Here is a 15,366-nt window from a genome sequence, read left to right as displayed (position 1 = left end):
GGCCACACAGGGTCCATTAAGAAACCTGCAGAACCACACTAAAGCTGCATTTCCACAGCTGTCTTAGGGATTCCCCTGGAAGGGATTCCCTTTCTGTCCCAGGCCCCACTCTTGCCCTGCCTCTTCCCACTCCTGCTACACCCAGCCCCATTCCCACTCCACCCCTCCCCATAAGCCTCCTTCTTCGAACGATTCTATCCGGGGAGATTACCATGAGGGCTTGGAACCAACAGCAGGGGTTCCCCCTCCTGCACTGACCACAACAGGGGAGCTGGAGCAACCCAGCAGCCTGCTCTGCTGCCAGGTCTCAACTGGGTTGCTCCACTCCCAGGGCTGGATTACCCAATAGGCAAATTAAGCACGTGCTTAGGGCACCAGCAAAGCAGGGGCACAAAAAAAAAAGAGATTTGACAGTACAGTATTGTTTTTGTTTTGAATTACATATGGGGTGCATCATAATCTTTTCAGTGCATAGGGCCTCTAGCAGGGGCACCAAAAAAAGAAGAAGAGATTTTATAGTATAGTATTGTTTTTATTTTGAATTACATAAGGGGGGGACACCATAATCTTTTCAGTGCTTAGTGCCTCTAAAGGTCTTAATCTGGCCCTGTCCACTCCCCATCACTGCGGTGAAGCAAGCAAGCAACCGTCTGGAACATGGCAGCAGAGCAGAGCATACAGCTGTGTTGCTCTGCTTCCTCCAACTTCCACCACCATAGTGAGTGAATGGGGACCTGATTCCTGCTATTGCCCCGCAGCAGGCTTCCCAGGTAAACCCTTGGGCCTTGCAGGCTAACCTCAAATTAGAGGACTGTCCCATCCGGAGGATGGTCGGGGCGGCCAAGTGCAGGGCCCTCACTGGCTACCCTGAACCATCCTATAGACAGGACAGCTCTGCCTGGCACCACACATATTTGTTGGCCCTCAGGGGGCAATGGGGTTTGGCACAAGGGGATGAGAGAGGCTGGTACCCAGAGACAGAGGCCAGGAGGGAGAATGTGGCTTGGTGCGTTAGGGACAGTCCTGCTCCTCCCAGCCCAGCATGAGCAGTGGCACCATTTCAGATTTTGGTGGGTGGGCTACCTATGCATTCCGTGATGGGGGAAGAATGAAAACATGGCTTCAACAGTGTTACTGAGCATTCTCAGTGTTACTGAGCAGATCGGAGGGAAGGGGGGGGGGAATGAACCCCCCCCACCCCCATCACTTCTTTCCAGGAGCCTCTAAGGCAGTGGAAAACTGATGTTTTTTGCATATATCTTAGCAATTAGTTGACAGAAGCATTGTATCTAATTCCTGGGTAAAACAAATACATATTAGACCCACTCAGTTCTAATACTTACATATTCTGACATCTTGTGGCAAGTCACTTAAGGGACACTAGTTAGCCTTAACATTTTAATATATATATTCTTACTTTGTTACTATGTGGGGAGAGAGACTGTCAGGACTCTTGGGCTCTATCTCAGCTCTGGAAGGGGAGTGGGGTCAAGTAGGTTACATCAGGTGGCAGATACATTTCAGCTCTATATAAGAACATCATAATGGCAGACTGGCTCAGATTAATGGTCTAGCTAGCCCAGTATTCTGCCTTTCAACAGTGGCCAATGTCAGATGTTTCAGAAGGCATGAACAGAAGAGGCAATCATCAAATGATCCACCCCTGTTGCCCATTCCCAGCTTGTGACAGAAGCTAGGGACACCATCCTTGCCCATTCTGTCTTGTAGCCATTGATGGACTTATAGTCCTTGAACTTATATTTTTCTTAATGGAACCCTGTTATAATTTGGGCCTTTCCACCTGTCATGGACTCACAGGGTGTGCCCACACTTGGCCTGTATGGTCCCCAAGAAGAGCTCCCTTTAGTGCAACAACCCCTTCTCAGGGGTCTACTCTCTCTTGGAGGTTAAGTACCTCCATCTCTTGGAACTGCACCTCTCAGAGCCTCCAGCCTGTTTCTTTCTGTTGGCCTCTTCAGTCCATTTGTTTTGGATCCCTGGACTCTCTGCTCCCAGAGGGAATAGCGCAACCCTGTTCTCTAGACTGGAGTGACTCTCAGCCAGCATAAAACAGAAGGATTTATTGAGCATATGAACACAGCATAGGAACTCTGAGGGCCTATAGGTCTGGCCTCCCTCAGCATAGCACGTCTGAATCTCCCCTGCATCCAGGTGGGCTCTGTCTGCACCCCCCTGCCCATTCCAGAAACCCCCTCCTACCCGCCAAGCCTGGGATATATCTTTCCAGCAGATCCTCCCTTGGCCTTTTTCCCTCCAGGTAAACAGGGTCTCCTGGGCTCCCCTTCTTCACTGCTGCTTCTCTAATCCGACCTTTGTTCCCCCAACTGCAACCAGTCAGGTCACCAGGGTCCTCTCCAAAGCCCATTGTCCTCCCGGCCTCCCGCGGCCAGAACTGCCTGTGTGTCTGAGCTGGGTCTCCCTGTCACCAGTCACTAGGATCTCCATTCTCCAGGCCTCTGGCCAGGGTCCCCAGTTCTGTTCTGGTCCCTGTAACAACAAACTCCCTCTTTGTTCAACATGTTCAATTAGTAGCACTCAGGGACACTGAATGCCATCCCTCTGCATGTGACCCCTCCCACCCCAAATCTCCCACTTGATCACACCATTATCCCCTGGCAAATAGTTCCACAGGTTGACTGTGCAGAAATAATTTCTTTTCTTTGTTTTCAATCTGCTAACTATAAATTTCATTGGGTGAACTTCTTGGCTGCGTCTACACTGGCCCCTTTTCCGAAAGGGGCATGCTAATTTTCAACTTCGTAATAGGGAAATCTGCGGGGAATTTAAATATCCTCCGCGGGATTTAAATAAAGATGTCCGCTGCTTTTTTCCGGCTTGTAGAAAAGCCGGAAAAGAGTGTCTAGACTACTTCAAAGTAGGAATAAGAGATCCTCCGGAATAGGGCTTTATTCCGGAGGATTGGGCCAGTCTAGACGCTCTTTTCCGGCTTTTCTACAAACCAGAAAAAAGCGGCGGACATCTTTATTTAAATCCCGCGGGGGATATTTAAATCCCCCGCGGATTTCCCTATTACGAAGTTGAAAATTAGCATGCCCCTTTCAGAAAAGGGGCCAGTGTAAACGCAGCCCTTGTGTTATGGAGCTTCAGGGGGTAGCTGAGTTAGTCAGTTACAGCAGTCCTATTGGAGGTTGGAAAGTCATAGCCAAGGCATGCTTGCTGGGTTTTTTTCTGTATTTCCAAATGACCTTTTAGATTGCGTTGCAGGAGTGCAATTAAACAACTTACATGTGGTAATCACTATATGTAGATAGAATGGATGTATAAAGTGTATTAGGTGCATCTAGTCCTGTTTCTGTCATTCTTCTGTACAGGTAGTCCCCAACTTACGCGGATCCGACTTATGTCGGATCCGCAGTTACGAACGGGGCTGCCCCAGAGTACACGGACTGCGGGACCGCGCGGTCCTGCCGCCCGTGTACTCTGGGGCTTTCTCTGCGTCTCCCTGGTCTGCAGACCAGGAAGACGCAGAGCAAAGCCGCGGAGGGGCTCGGACAGCGGGGCAGCCCCCCCCACCGCGCGGCTTTGCAAAGCCGCGGGGAAGCCGGCAGCGGAGCAGTCCAGGCGGCTTTACAAAGCTGCGGGGGGGCTCGGGCAGTGAGGCAGCCCAGGTGCGCCTGGACTGCTCCGCTCCCGGCTTCCCTACGGCTTTGCAAAGCTGCGGGGTCGCTCGGGCAGCGAGGCAGCCAAGGCACACCTGGGCTGCACCGCTGCTGGCTTCCCCGCTGCTGGCTTCCCCGAGGCTTTGCAAAGCTGGGGGGGGGGGGGCTCGGGCAGCGGGGCACCCCAGGCGCACCTGGGCTGCTCCGCTGCCGGCTTCCCCGAGGCTTTGCAAAGCCGAGGGGGGGGGGCTCGGGCTGCGTGGGGGCTCGGGCAGCGAGGCAGCCCAGGCGCGCCTGGGCTGCTCCGCTGTCAACTTCTCCGAGGCTTTGCAAAGCGGCGGGGAGGCTCAGGCAGCGGGGCACCCCAGGCGCGCCTGGGCTGCTCCGCTGCCGGCTTCCCCGAGGCTTTGCAAAGCTGCGGGGGGGCTCGGGCAGCGAGGCAGCCAAGGCGTACCTGGGCTGCTCCGCTGCTGGCTTCCCCGAGGCTTTGCAAAGCCGAGGGGGGGGTTTGGGCTGTGGGGGGGCTCGGGCTGCGAGGCAGCCCAGGCGCGCCTGGACTGCTCCGCTGCCGGCTTCCCCGAGGCTTTGCAAAGCCGAGCGGGGGGTTCGGGCAGTGGGGCACCATAGGCGCGTCTGGCCTGCTCCGCTGCTGGCTTCCCCGAGGCTTTGCAAAGCCGAGGGCGGGGCTCGGGCTGCAGGGGGGCTCGGGACACTTGGGGTTTTTAAGTTGATTCTGTATGTAAGTCAGAACTGGCGTTCAGTTTCAGCAGCGGCTGAATCTGGACGCCAGTTCCGACTTCCATACAGATTCAACTTAAGAACAAACCTACAGTCCCTATCTTGTACGTAACCCGGGGACTGCCTGTACTGTATCCTTTTTTGTAAGGAGAGCAATAAGTTGTTAATTCTATATCTGCTATATGAAGATTAGTCAGCAGTTGTTCTGCACCAACCTCTATTATTAGGTCATAACTACAGCTTTACCTCTAGGATATTCTGGGCCTCCCTTGCCCCTCTTTTACAGGATAAGTATTTACTAGTGGCAAGCTGTTGCCCACATCAAGTAGCAGCAACTGAGTGAGCAGTCTGCCCAAGAAGAGTGTTGCTTGGCTCATGGTGAAGACTTATATTGGGTGCTGTGTTGAGACATCAGTTTTCTTGTCTGAGGAATGTTTATTTTAATTTTGGAGACTAGAAAGCCGTAGTTATAGTAGTGTTTTTCTTTGTAACAGCACTATGAAAAAGCAGATAAACAGGTCAAGGAAGAAGTGGAGCTTCAAGTGTCTGTTGAGCTGCTGTCTCTTCAGGAGGAGGAGAGTCTTAAATTTCCAGTACATACTAAGGACCATGTGCAAATCTCAAATCTTGAAATACTAGCTGTAGAGAAGGAGCCTCTATCCTCATTAAAAACTGAAGTCCATGTACAAAGCTCAAATCTTGACACAGTAAGTGAGGAGGAGAAGGAAGAGGAAGAGGAGGAAGAAGAGAAGAAAGAGCTAGTGCAAGGACGGGAGCTAGAATTTTTGTCTTTATTACATTTTGAGATTCAGGCACAATCTTCATATCTTGAAACATCAGTGGAGGAGCCTCTGTCATTCTTAAAAACTGAAGCAATAGTGCAGTCCTCAAGTACTGAAATACTAGAAGAACAGGAAATTCCATCTCTATTGGATACTGAAACTGAGGTTTACATCTCACATGTGGATGTACAAGATGCAGAGAAGACTTCTCTCTGGACAGATAGTGGGTTGACTATACCAACAAAGAAGTGAGTAGAAAAAGCCTACCCTACTTTATGGGTTTCTTGCTTTGATAGATGAGATTCCGCTGTATTTTTTTAAATAGATGTTTAGAGATTAATATATCTCTGGCCAGTTTTGATGTTTCTGGTTGTAGTATAGTTGTGACATAATATTACCATTTACCCAGCTATTTAGGAAAATATTTAATAGCAATATTTTTTTTATTTTAAATTATTTAGGATTAATCCTGTTATATATGGGGGTGTGAAATAGTCACACTAGCTTTCCCTTTTGGAGAGGGAAAGGAGTGAGTAGCCACACTAATGCATTGTAACTAGGGCTGTCAAATGAGTAAAAAACTTAATTGTGATTAATTATGTGATTGATCATTCAATTAATTGCACTTTTAAACAATAATGGAATACCACTTATATAAATATTTTGGATGTTTTTCACATTTTAAAATATATTGATTTCAATTACAACACAGAATACAAAGTGTATGATGCTTACGTCATATTTATTTATTATAATTACAAATATTTGCACTGTAAAAATAAAAGAAATAGTATTTTTCAATTCACTTTAATATGAGCAGTGTAGTACAATCTCTTTCTCATGCAAGTTGAACTTACAAATGTAGAATTATGTACAAAAATACAGTACAAGCTTTGTGATCAGGCATTCATGGGGAATGGGGATTGCTGGTTAATCAGATGAGCTGGTTACTTGAGCTCCACACTGATGGTTCAAGAATTTGTCACCATATGCTAGCAATAGTTGCAGGATGAGTTGGCTAATATCCGATAGTGGTATTATACACAGAAGCATGACATAAAGAAACTTTACTGCTACAAGTTTACAAATAGAGGCCCAACTTAAATGTATACCCCAAATTAAAAAACATAGTAGAAGAACTAAAAAATGAGTCACCGTGGCTTAACAACCATATAAAAGAAGCAGTGAGAGATAAAAAGACATCTTTTAAAAAGTGGAAGTCAGATCCTAGTGCGGTAAATAGAAAGGAGCATAAACACTGCCAAATTAAGTGTAAAAATGTAATAAGAAAAGCCAAAAAGGAGTTTGAAGAATAGCTAGCCAAAAACTCGAAAGGTAATAACAAAGGGTATGTCTACACTACTACCCTAGTTCGAACTAGGGTGGTTAATGTAGGCAACCGAAGTTGCAAATGAAGCCCAGGATTTGAATTTCCCGGGCTTCATTTGCATCTTGCCGGGCGTCGCCATTTTAAAATCCCCTCTAGTTCGAACTCCATGTCCGCGGCTACACGCGGCATGGAGTAGGTAGTTCGAACTAGGGTGGTAGTGTAGACATACCCAAAATGTTTTTTAAGTACATCAGAAGCAGGAAGCCTGCTAAACAACCAGTGAGGAGTCTGGACGATTGAGATACAAAAGGAGGACTTAAAGATGATAAAGTCATGGCAGAGAAACTAAATGATTTCTTTGCTTCAGTCTTCACGGCTGAGGCTGTTAGGGGGATTCCCAAACCTTTGTAGGTGACAAATCTGAGGATTTGTCACAGATTGAAGTGTCATTAGAGGAGGTTTTGGAATTAATTGATAAACTTAACAGTAACAAGTCACCGGGACCAGATGACATTCACCCAAGAGTTCTGAAAGAACTCAAATGTGAAATTACAGAACTATTAACTCTGGTTTGTAACCTGTCCTTTAAATTAGCTTCTGTACCCAATGACTGGAAGATAGCTAATGTAACGCCAGTATTTTAAAAGGGCTCTAGAAGCGATCCCAGCAATTACAGACCAGTAAGTCTAACGTCAGTACCGGGCAAATTAGCTGAAACAATAGTAAAGAATAAAATTGTCAGACACATAGAAGAACATAATTTGTTGGGCAAAAGTCAACATGGTTTCTGTAAAGGGAAATCATGTCTTACTAATCTATTAGAGTTCTGTGAAGGGGTTAACAAACATGTGGACAAGGTAGATATAGTGTACTTAGATTTCCAGAAAGCCTTTCACAAGGTCCCTCACCAAAGGCTCTTATGTAAATTAAGTTGTCATGGGATAAGAGGGAAGATCCTTTCATGGACTGAGAATGGGTTAAAAGACAGGAAACAAAGGGTAGGAATAAATAGTAAATTTTCAGAATGGAGAGGGGTAACTAGTGGTGTTCCCCAAGGGTCAATCCTAGAACCAATCCTATTCAACTTATTCATAAATGATCTGGAGAAAGAGGTAAACAGTGAGGTGGCAAAGTTTGCAGATGATACTAAACTGTTCAAGGTAGTTAAGACCAAAGCAGACTGTGAAGAACTTCAAAAAGATCTCACCAAACTGAGTGACTGGGCAACAAAATGGCAAATGGAAATTTAATATGGATAAATGTAAAGTAATGCACATTGGAAAAAATAATCCGAACTATACATATAATATGATGGGGGCTAATTAAGCTACGACTAATCAGGGAAGAGATCTTGGATTCATTGTGGATAGTTCTCTGAAGACATCCATGCAGTGTGCAGCTGCAGTCAAAAAAGCAAACAGGATGTTAGGAATCATTAAAAAAGCGGTAGAGAATAAGGCAGCAGGTTTAAAAGAAATAAAAGGAAGTTCTTCACACAGCGCATAGTCAGTCTGTGGAACTCTTGCCTGAGGAGGTTGTGAAGGCTAGAACTATAACAGGGTTTAAAAGAGAACTAGATAAATCCATGGAGGTTAAGTCCATAAATGGCTATTAGCTAGTATGGGTAAGGAATGGTGTCCCTAGCCTCTGTTTGTCAGAGGGTAGAGATGGATGGCAGGAGAGAGATTGCTTGATCATTACCTGTTCGATTCACTCCCTCTGGGATGCCTGGCATTGGCCACTGTCGGCAGACAGGGTACTGGGATGGATGGACTTTTGGTCTGACCCAGTATGACCATTCTTATGTTCTTATGTACAAACTTGTCTTCTATAAGCGCTGGAAATTGTCAAAAAATGATGCGGGATGGCTATCAGAATTTTTCCAGTTAAGTGAAGAAGGAGTTGTATTGCCATCTGTGACAGATGCCAGTTAACCAATTTTTCCAAATAGTAAAGTGCTGGATAACGCAACTTGCACTGTAACTTCATTCAAAAGTGAAATAGTGTAAAACTTTAGCACCTACAAGTCCACTCAGTCTTATTTCTTGTTCAGCCAATTGCTCAGACAGATAAGTTTGTTTGTATTTGCAGGAGATAATGGCTGCCCACTACTTGCTTACAACATCACCTGAAAATTAGAACAGGCATTTGCATGGCACTGTTGTAGCTGGCATCACAAGATATTTATGTATCAGATGCACTAAAGATTCATGTGTTCCTTCATACATTAACCACCATTCCAAAAGATATGCATCCATGCTGACGATGGAATGAGCTTGATATTAATCCAAAGCGGTGCAGACTGATGCAGATTCATTTTCATTGTCTGAAGTCAGATGCCACCAGCAGAAGCTTGATTTTCTTTTTTGGTTGTTGAAGTTCTGTAGTTTCCGCATTGGAGTGTTACTCTTTTAAGACTTCTGAAAGTATGCTCCACACCCTGTCTCGCTCAGATTTTGGAAGGCCCTTCAAATTCTTAAATCTTGGGTCTAGTTTGGTAACTGTCTTTAGAAATCTTACGTAAGTAACTTCTTTGCATTTTGTCAACTCTGCTGTGAAAGTGGTCTTAAAATGAATGACATGTGAAGTGTCATCATCCAATACTGCAATAACGTGAACTATATCACAGAATGTTGGTAAAACACAGAGCAGGAGATATACAATTCTCCCCCAAAAGGGTTCGGTCTCAAATTTAATTAACATGTTTTTTCTAAATGAGCATCATCCACATGGAAGCAGGTCCTCTGAAAGGTGGCCAAAGCATGATTGTTCAAACTTAAAAAACAATGAATGGTCTAGTAGCACCTTAAAGACTAACAAAATAGTGCTACTAGCCTATTCATTGTTTTTTAAGTTTTTCCAGTTTACGTACTAACTCGGCTACCCCTCTGAAGTGCATGCATGTTTAGCATATCTGGCATGTAAATACCTTGCAGTGCCAGCTACAAATGTGCCATATGAACATCTGTTCTCATTGTCAGACGATATTGTAAATAAGAAGTAGGCAGTATTATCTTCTGTGAATATAAATAAACTTTTTGTCTTAGTGATTGGCCAAACAAGAAGCAGGACTGAGTGGTGTCATAGATTCTAAAGTTTATATTGTTGCGTGGGAGGGAGGGATTTGAATACAGTTTTGTATTAAAAAAAGACGTTTGTAAGTTATGCTTTCACGATAAAGAGATTGCACTATAATAGTTGCATGAGGAGAATTAAAGTTCTATATCTTTTGCTTATCATTTTTACACCTTGTGGAACGAGGTGTACCGATAGTTCGGAATAGGAAGCCTAATCCGAACTACCTAGTCCGTGCCGCGTGTAGCCGCGGGGACGGAGTCCGAACTAGCGGACATTTTAAAATGGCAGCGTCCGGCAAGATGCAAATGAAGCCCGGGAAATTCAAATCCTGGGCTTCATTTGCAACTTCGATTGCCTACATTAGGGAGGGTGGCTGTGCATGTGCAGTTGCTCCCCCCAAATTCCTCCCCGTGCATGTGCCACCCCTGCAGGCACTGCTTTGAAGATTCTGGCCTGTGGTGCTGGGATGCACTGACACGTGCTGTGGAGCACCCATAGGGATGCTCGAAGAATATCAATTACTGCCAAAGGTGAATAACCTCCTCTTGTTAAACATGTGTCCTTGCAGCAGGAGCAGAAATCTATCTGGTCTCTTCAGTCTTCTGGATATTTCAGGAGAGCATGAGGACCCTTTGACTCAAAAGCAAATAGCAGGTAATGTGGAACCTCTGACTCACTTCTTTAACTCAGTCTTCCGTCATGTAAATTAGTGGTTTTAAAAATTGTTTTGCATTGATGATTTAAAGGGACTGTGACTAGTAATAAAGGAATGAAAATGAGCTGCTGTATCACATATTGCTTTACAAAGCAAACTTTAAAAGCTTTGTATTTTTTATTTAAATATATTTTAGAGTAAGAAAGGAATGGATATATAATCAAGACATGAAAGAAGTTTTAGTTTAAAGTGAGAAAGAGAATTAATTATGCATGTAGATTCAGGAGGGCAGGGCCAGATTACATGGACTATAGTGGAGAAGTCTCTTGCACTCTAACTAGGTGGCTGGTGCTAGACAGGCTGAAGAGAGTAAATAGAGACAATGTTAAGAATATCCATTTGTTTCAGGAAGTACAGTACATAAACTTGTTATTCTGTTGTAGTGGACACACATACAAAACCTGTCTAACTTGCTGTACTTTATATATGTTTGCAGCATTTAAAGATGTTTTCAAGGTTTTCAGCAGCACAGAGGGTAACATTAATATGCGTGGCCTGAAATTGATTTTGCACAGTGTGGGCATTAACGTAACCCATCAAGAAATCCATGAGGCACTGAATCGTTCTGATATTGATGGTATGTTTTCAGAATAGCAATATGTGGAGCTTGTGTGTGTATGGGAAGTATTGCTGACATGGCAGAGCACGTGTGTTTATCCATGTGCATACCTGTGTGCATGTGTCAGTATGAGATACTTAGGATGTCATAGGTATGTGCATGTGAAAATGTGTAGATTGCAAGCCCCTTAAGGACATGGATTGTCTTTTTGTTGTGTGTTTGTATAAGGCACAGTGGAGTCCTGGTCTATCTTAGGGTATGTCTACACTACAGCGCTAATTCGAACTAACGCATCCAGACTAAAAAACTAGTTCGAATTAGCGTTTTGATAATTTGAACTAGCATGTCCACATTAAGTGGACCCTGAACTGGGGTTAAGGATGGCCGGAAGCAGTGCTGGCAGGGCATCAGATGAGGACTTAGAGCGTGGAGCTGCTGCCTCAGGCTAGCAGAGGGCTGTGCTTAAAGGGACCCGACCCCCACCCCGGACAGACAGTTCTCAGGGGTGCCCCGCTTGCAAAGCAGTCCTTTCTTGGAGTGCCCTGAGTGCCCACACTGGGCACATCACAGCCCTCGGCCATCAGACCGGCTGCACTTGCCGCAGGCTGCCATCTGGGGAGAGGAGGCAATTGGGGGGCTGCAGGAGAGCTTCCACCCCCAGAAGCCCGCAGAGCCAGCCCAGTCCTCCCCATCGGGGGCTCGTACCCCATTCCTCCCTCACCTCCTTCCACTTACCCTTCCCTAGCCCCCTTTCCTGATGTACAAAATAAAGAAAACGTGTGGTCAAAAATAGAATCTCTCTTTATTGAACAAAACTTGGGGAGACTGGGAAAAGGAGGTGGGAGAGGGGAAGAGAGAGGGTGGGAGAGGGGAGGGCAACTAAAATGATCAGAGGTTTGGAAGAGGTCCTATATGAAGAAAGGCTAAAGAGACTGGGACTTTTCAGTTTAGAAAAGAGGAGACTGAGGGGGTATAAGAGGAGGTCTATAAAAGCATGAGTGGGGTGGAGAGGGTGCATCAAGAAAAGTTCATTAGTTCCCATAATAGAAGGACTAGAGGACACCAAAGGAAAGGAATGGGTAGCAGGCTTCAAACTAGTAACAGAAAGTTGTTCTTCACAAAGCAAAGAGTCAACCTGTGGAACTCCTTGCTGCAGGAGGCTGTGAAGGCTAGAACTAGAACAGAGTTTAAAGGGAAGTGAGATCAAGTCATGGAGGTTGGATCCATGGAGTGGTATTAGCCAGGGGGTAGGAGTGGTGTCCCTGCCCAAAGTTTGTGGAAGGCTGGAGAGGGATGGCACGAGACAAATGGCTTGGTCACTGTCTTCGGTCCACCCCCTCCAGGGTCCCTAGGGTTGCCCGCTGTCGGCAGACAGGCTACTGGGCTAGATGGACCTTTGGTCTGACCCAGTACAGCCATTGTAAGCTCAGGGCTCAGCGTTGGGGGTCTCAGTGGACCACCTTGATTTTCATGCACATCTGCTCCTGGGTGGCCAGGCTGACAGCTCTCCTGCCCTAGACGGCCACTTTCCTGTGCCTAGTGCAAAGGTCGTGGACGAGGTCCACGATGTCCGCACTAGCCCAGGCGGGTGCCCGCCTCTTGCGGTCCCGGGCAAGCTCCCGGGAGCCGCCAGCCTGGTCCCGGTAAGAGGGGGAGAGCTGGGGGGCATCGGGTGCCTGGCTCGAGCTGTGCCAGGTGCAGGGTCTGCTAGCTGGGTGCTGGCAGGCTTGCACCTGGCACGGGCATCATAGTCAACCCGTGCCCCTTTAAGGGGTCCGGGGCCGGGAGGGGGCATACGAGTTTCTCTGGTGTTGGCCAGAGTGGCCACCAGGGAAAGCTGGGGAGGGCTAGCCTCCCACTAGTTTGAATTAAGGGGCTACACACCCCTTAATTCGAACTAGTAAGTTCGAACTAGGCTTAGTCCTCGTAGAATGAGGTTTACCTAGTTTGAGCTAAGCGCTCCGCTAGTTTGAATTAAGTTCGAACTAGCGGAGCGCTAGTGTAGCGCCTATCAAAGTTAATTCGAACTAACGTCCGTTGGTTCGAATTAACTTTGTAGTGTAGACATACCCATTAGGACTTCTAGGCATTGCAGTAATTCAGAGAAGAAGAAGCCATTGCCACCTGGTCCTGAAAGAGCACTTTTGAGAATCAGGCCCAGTATTTGCATATGTGATACTAAAACAGAATTCCAAATTGGTAGAATCCATTCTACATCTGCTTAGCTTTCATTTTTCCTGACCATTTACGCTTTCTTTCTACTTATTTGAGAGCGTCTGCTGTTTTTATTTCCTTTGTTTATAGAATACCAGATTGGTTGTGTATCTGTAACTAGGCACCTGGAAAAATAATTGTATTTTTGTTCAAATGACAGTTCAAATTAAAGATGCTAAAATCCAGTGTAAACATGAAAGGAAACTAAAATAAATTTGTATTAATAAGGGTATTTTTTAATTACTTGTTTTATTGCTTTAGATAGTCTGTCAGAGTCTTTTATGTTCTCCATGGCTGACCTGTCCTTTATCTGGCAGGTGATGGGCAGGTGAATTTCACAGACTTTGTAACGGTTCTGACAGATGACCAGCGCTTTACTCAATCTATGGGTAAGAACAGTGCAATGAAAGAAAAAAAACTCTGACCTTTCCATTTTAGTGCTGACACTCTTATTGGTAATGGGAGAAGAATTGAGATTGTGGATTAGAGAAATATATACTGATCTAAAAGGAAATCTTCAGGTAACATAAGGAATATTCTAAATACTAATAAGTAATCTAAAATAACATTACAAATGTCTTCAGTACAATATAAAAATTTAGTCAGCAGTCAAACATGAAACTGGCATTTTAACAATCGAATGATATAGGATAAGATTGAGAGAATACAGCAGATATCTTGCAAATATAAATTGTTGTAAGGTAAATTTGACTGAGTGTTATATTCTAGGATCCTGCATAGAGAAAGAGAATTGTCCTGCTGGCTTATCCCGGTGTCAAGTTCTTGGTAGCCAGAACAGTTGGTTCCTATTAGCTCCAATCCGAGAGTCTGAAAGTATGAGTGAGACATAATGAGAGACTAGCATATCAAGGAGAAAACCTATGAACAGCTAATGTCAGGAGGTCAAGGGATTCATACCATTACTCATCTATGTAGGGAAATTTTACAGTTGCATGCAGGGCCGACTCTAGGCACCAGCAAAACAAACAGATGTTTGGGGTGGCACAGGGACGGCATTCTGGCCTGTAGGAGGAGCAGGGCGTCGGGGAACCCCCCGAGACCGCCCCGAGCTGGGAGCCCCATGCCCAGCTGCTTGGAGCCTGCGCCTGGCCCCGGGACGCTGGTAGGGCAGGGCGGGGTGGGGCGCTGGGAGGACTGGGCACCTGGCCCTGGCGCAGGGCAGCCATGGCTGGTGACGCTGAGCCCGGCAGGGCAGGCCGCGGCCATGGTGATTGCTCCCGGCAGCCAGCTCACTGGAGTGGAGATCAGGGGCTCGGCGGGTGCTGGGACTCAACCTTGGCGGGGCCCCATCCCTCGATGGGGGAGCCCTGCGAAGGCTGCCCCGAGCTTGGAACCCCACACCAGGCTGCTCGGAGCTTGCGCCTGGCCCCGGGGCGCTGGAAGCTCTGCATGGGCAGCCCTGAGGTGCAACCCCTGCTGGGAGGGCAGCGTGGGGCAGCCATGGCTGGTGAGGCTCAGCCCAGCGGCCTCTTCTTCCCCTTTGTGAGTGTGGCCCCTCCCCCTCCCGCCCGCTCACTTCCTTCTCAATTGCCTCTGGCTTCGGCTGCAGCTCAGTAATCGCCCTTTTACCTCACTGATAAGTTACATAGTTTAGATAGTTAGACATTTGTTACTATAGAATTTAATAGTTATTAGTCTATTTTAATCTCCATAATGATAGTTTAAAAAAATTTCTCTTCATGTTGGATAGTAGATCAGAAGTAGTTTAAAGAATTAAATTTGCAGTGATATCAACACCTGCTGAAACCTTGCTGTCCCTGGGACATGCCTGGCTTGCCCAGTTTTAAAAGGTGAATGAACTACAGGCTGTCCATTTTTATTTCTGACAGACACGAACAGTTGGGTGAGGAGCACTCCATGGAACATTGCCCTCACTGCAAAAAATTTATATCTTGAACAAGAAAAGCCAGAAAATCATAATTAAAAATTATTCAAATGGAGAAAAAGGCTCGTGCAGCTTCAGACCCTGAGTACACCACCCCGCCCAGGCAACTATCCCCTGGGATGTTATTGGTGAGAGGGGCTCCCGCTAAGTTGAGCCTGAAGGACCAGGAAAAGGCTCAGAAGCCAAAAAAGAGGTCCTATTTCTTCTCAGGGACAGACTCTCCCTTGAGGAAGCATTCTCTCCACAAGAGTACTTTCCCCGCACCCTCAATGAAAAAACTGTCGGGCAAGCAATCTCGCAATGGGGCTGGTAGCAGTAAAAGCCGCAACCCCAAGCATAAGGCTCATGCCTCATCAAAGTCACTGGCAGAGGTGAAACGCAAAGCCTCTGTTCTGGTACTAAT

At 46.2% G+C, this 15,366-nt stretch overlaps 1 protein-coding gene across 3 annotated transcripts in view; it reads left to right on the top strand.

Annotated features, from left to right (window-relative positions):
- The window catches only part of LOC106732544 (uncharacterized), a 53,075-nt gene that overhangs the window by 16,107 nt on the left and 21,602 nt on the right, over positions 1–15,366 (top strand). For all 3 annotated transcript variants that reach the window (XM_075920726.1, XM_025188451.2, XM_075920728.1), the window contains exons 4-7: positions 4,874–5,409; positions 10,138–10,223; positions 10,721–10,861; positions 13,375–13,446. In XM_075920726.1, the coding sequence (XP_075776841.1) occupies positions 4,874–5,409; positions 10,138–10,223; positions 10,721–10,861; positions 13,375–13,446 (835 nt within the window). The remainder of the gene's footprint in view (positions 1–4,873; positions 5,410–10,137; positions 10,224–10,720; positions 10,862–13,374; positions 13,447–15,366) is intronic.

Source organism: Pelodiscus sinensis, chromosome 2 (assembly GCF_049634645.1).
Source record: "Pelodiscus sinensis isolate JC-2024 chromosome 2, ASM4963464v1, whole genome shotgun sequence".
NCBI lineage: Eukaryota > Metazoa > Chordata > Testudines > Trionychidae > Pelodiscus > Pelodiscus sinensis.
Note: the sequence above shows the minus strand (reverse complement) of the source record. Positions and strands in the feature narration are given on the sequence as shown.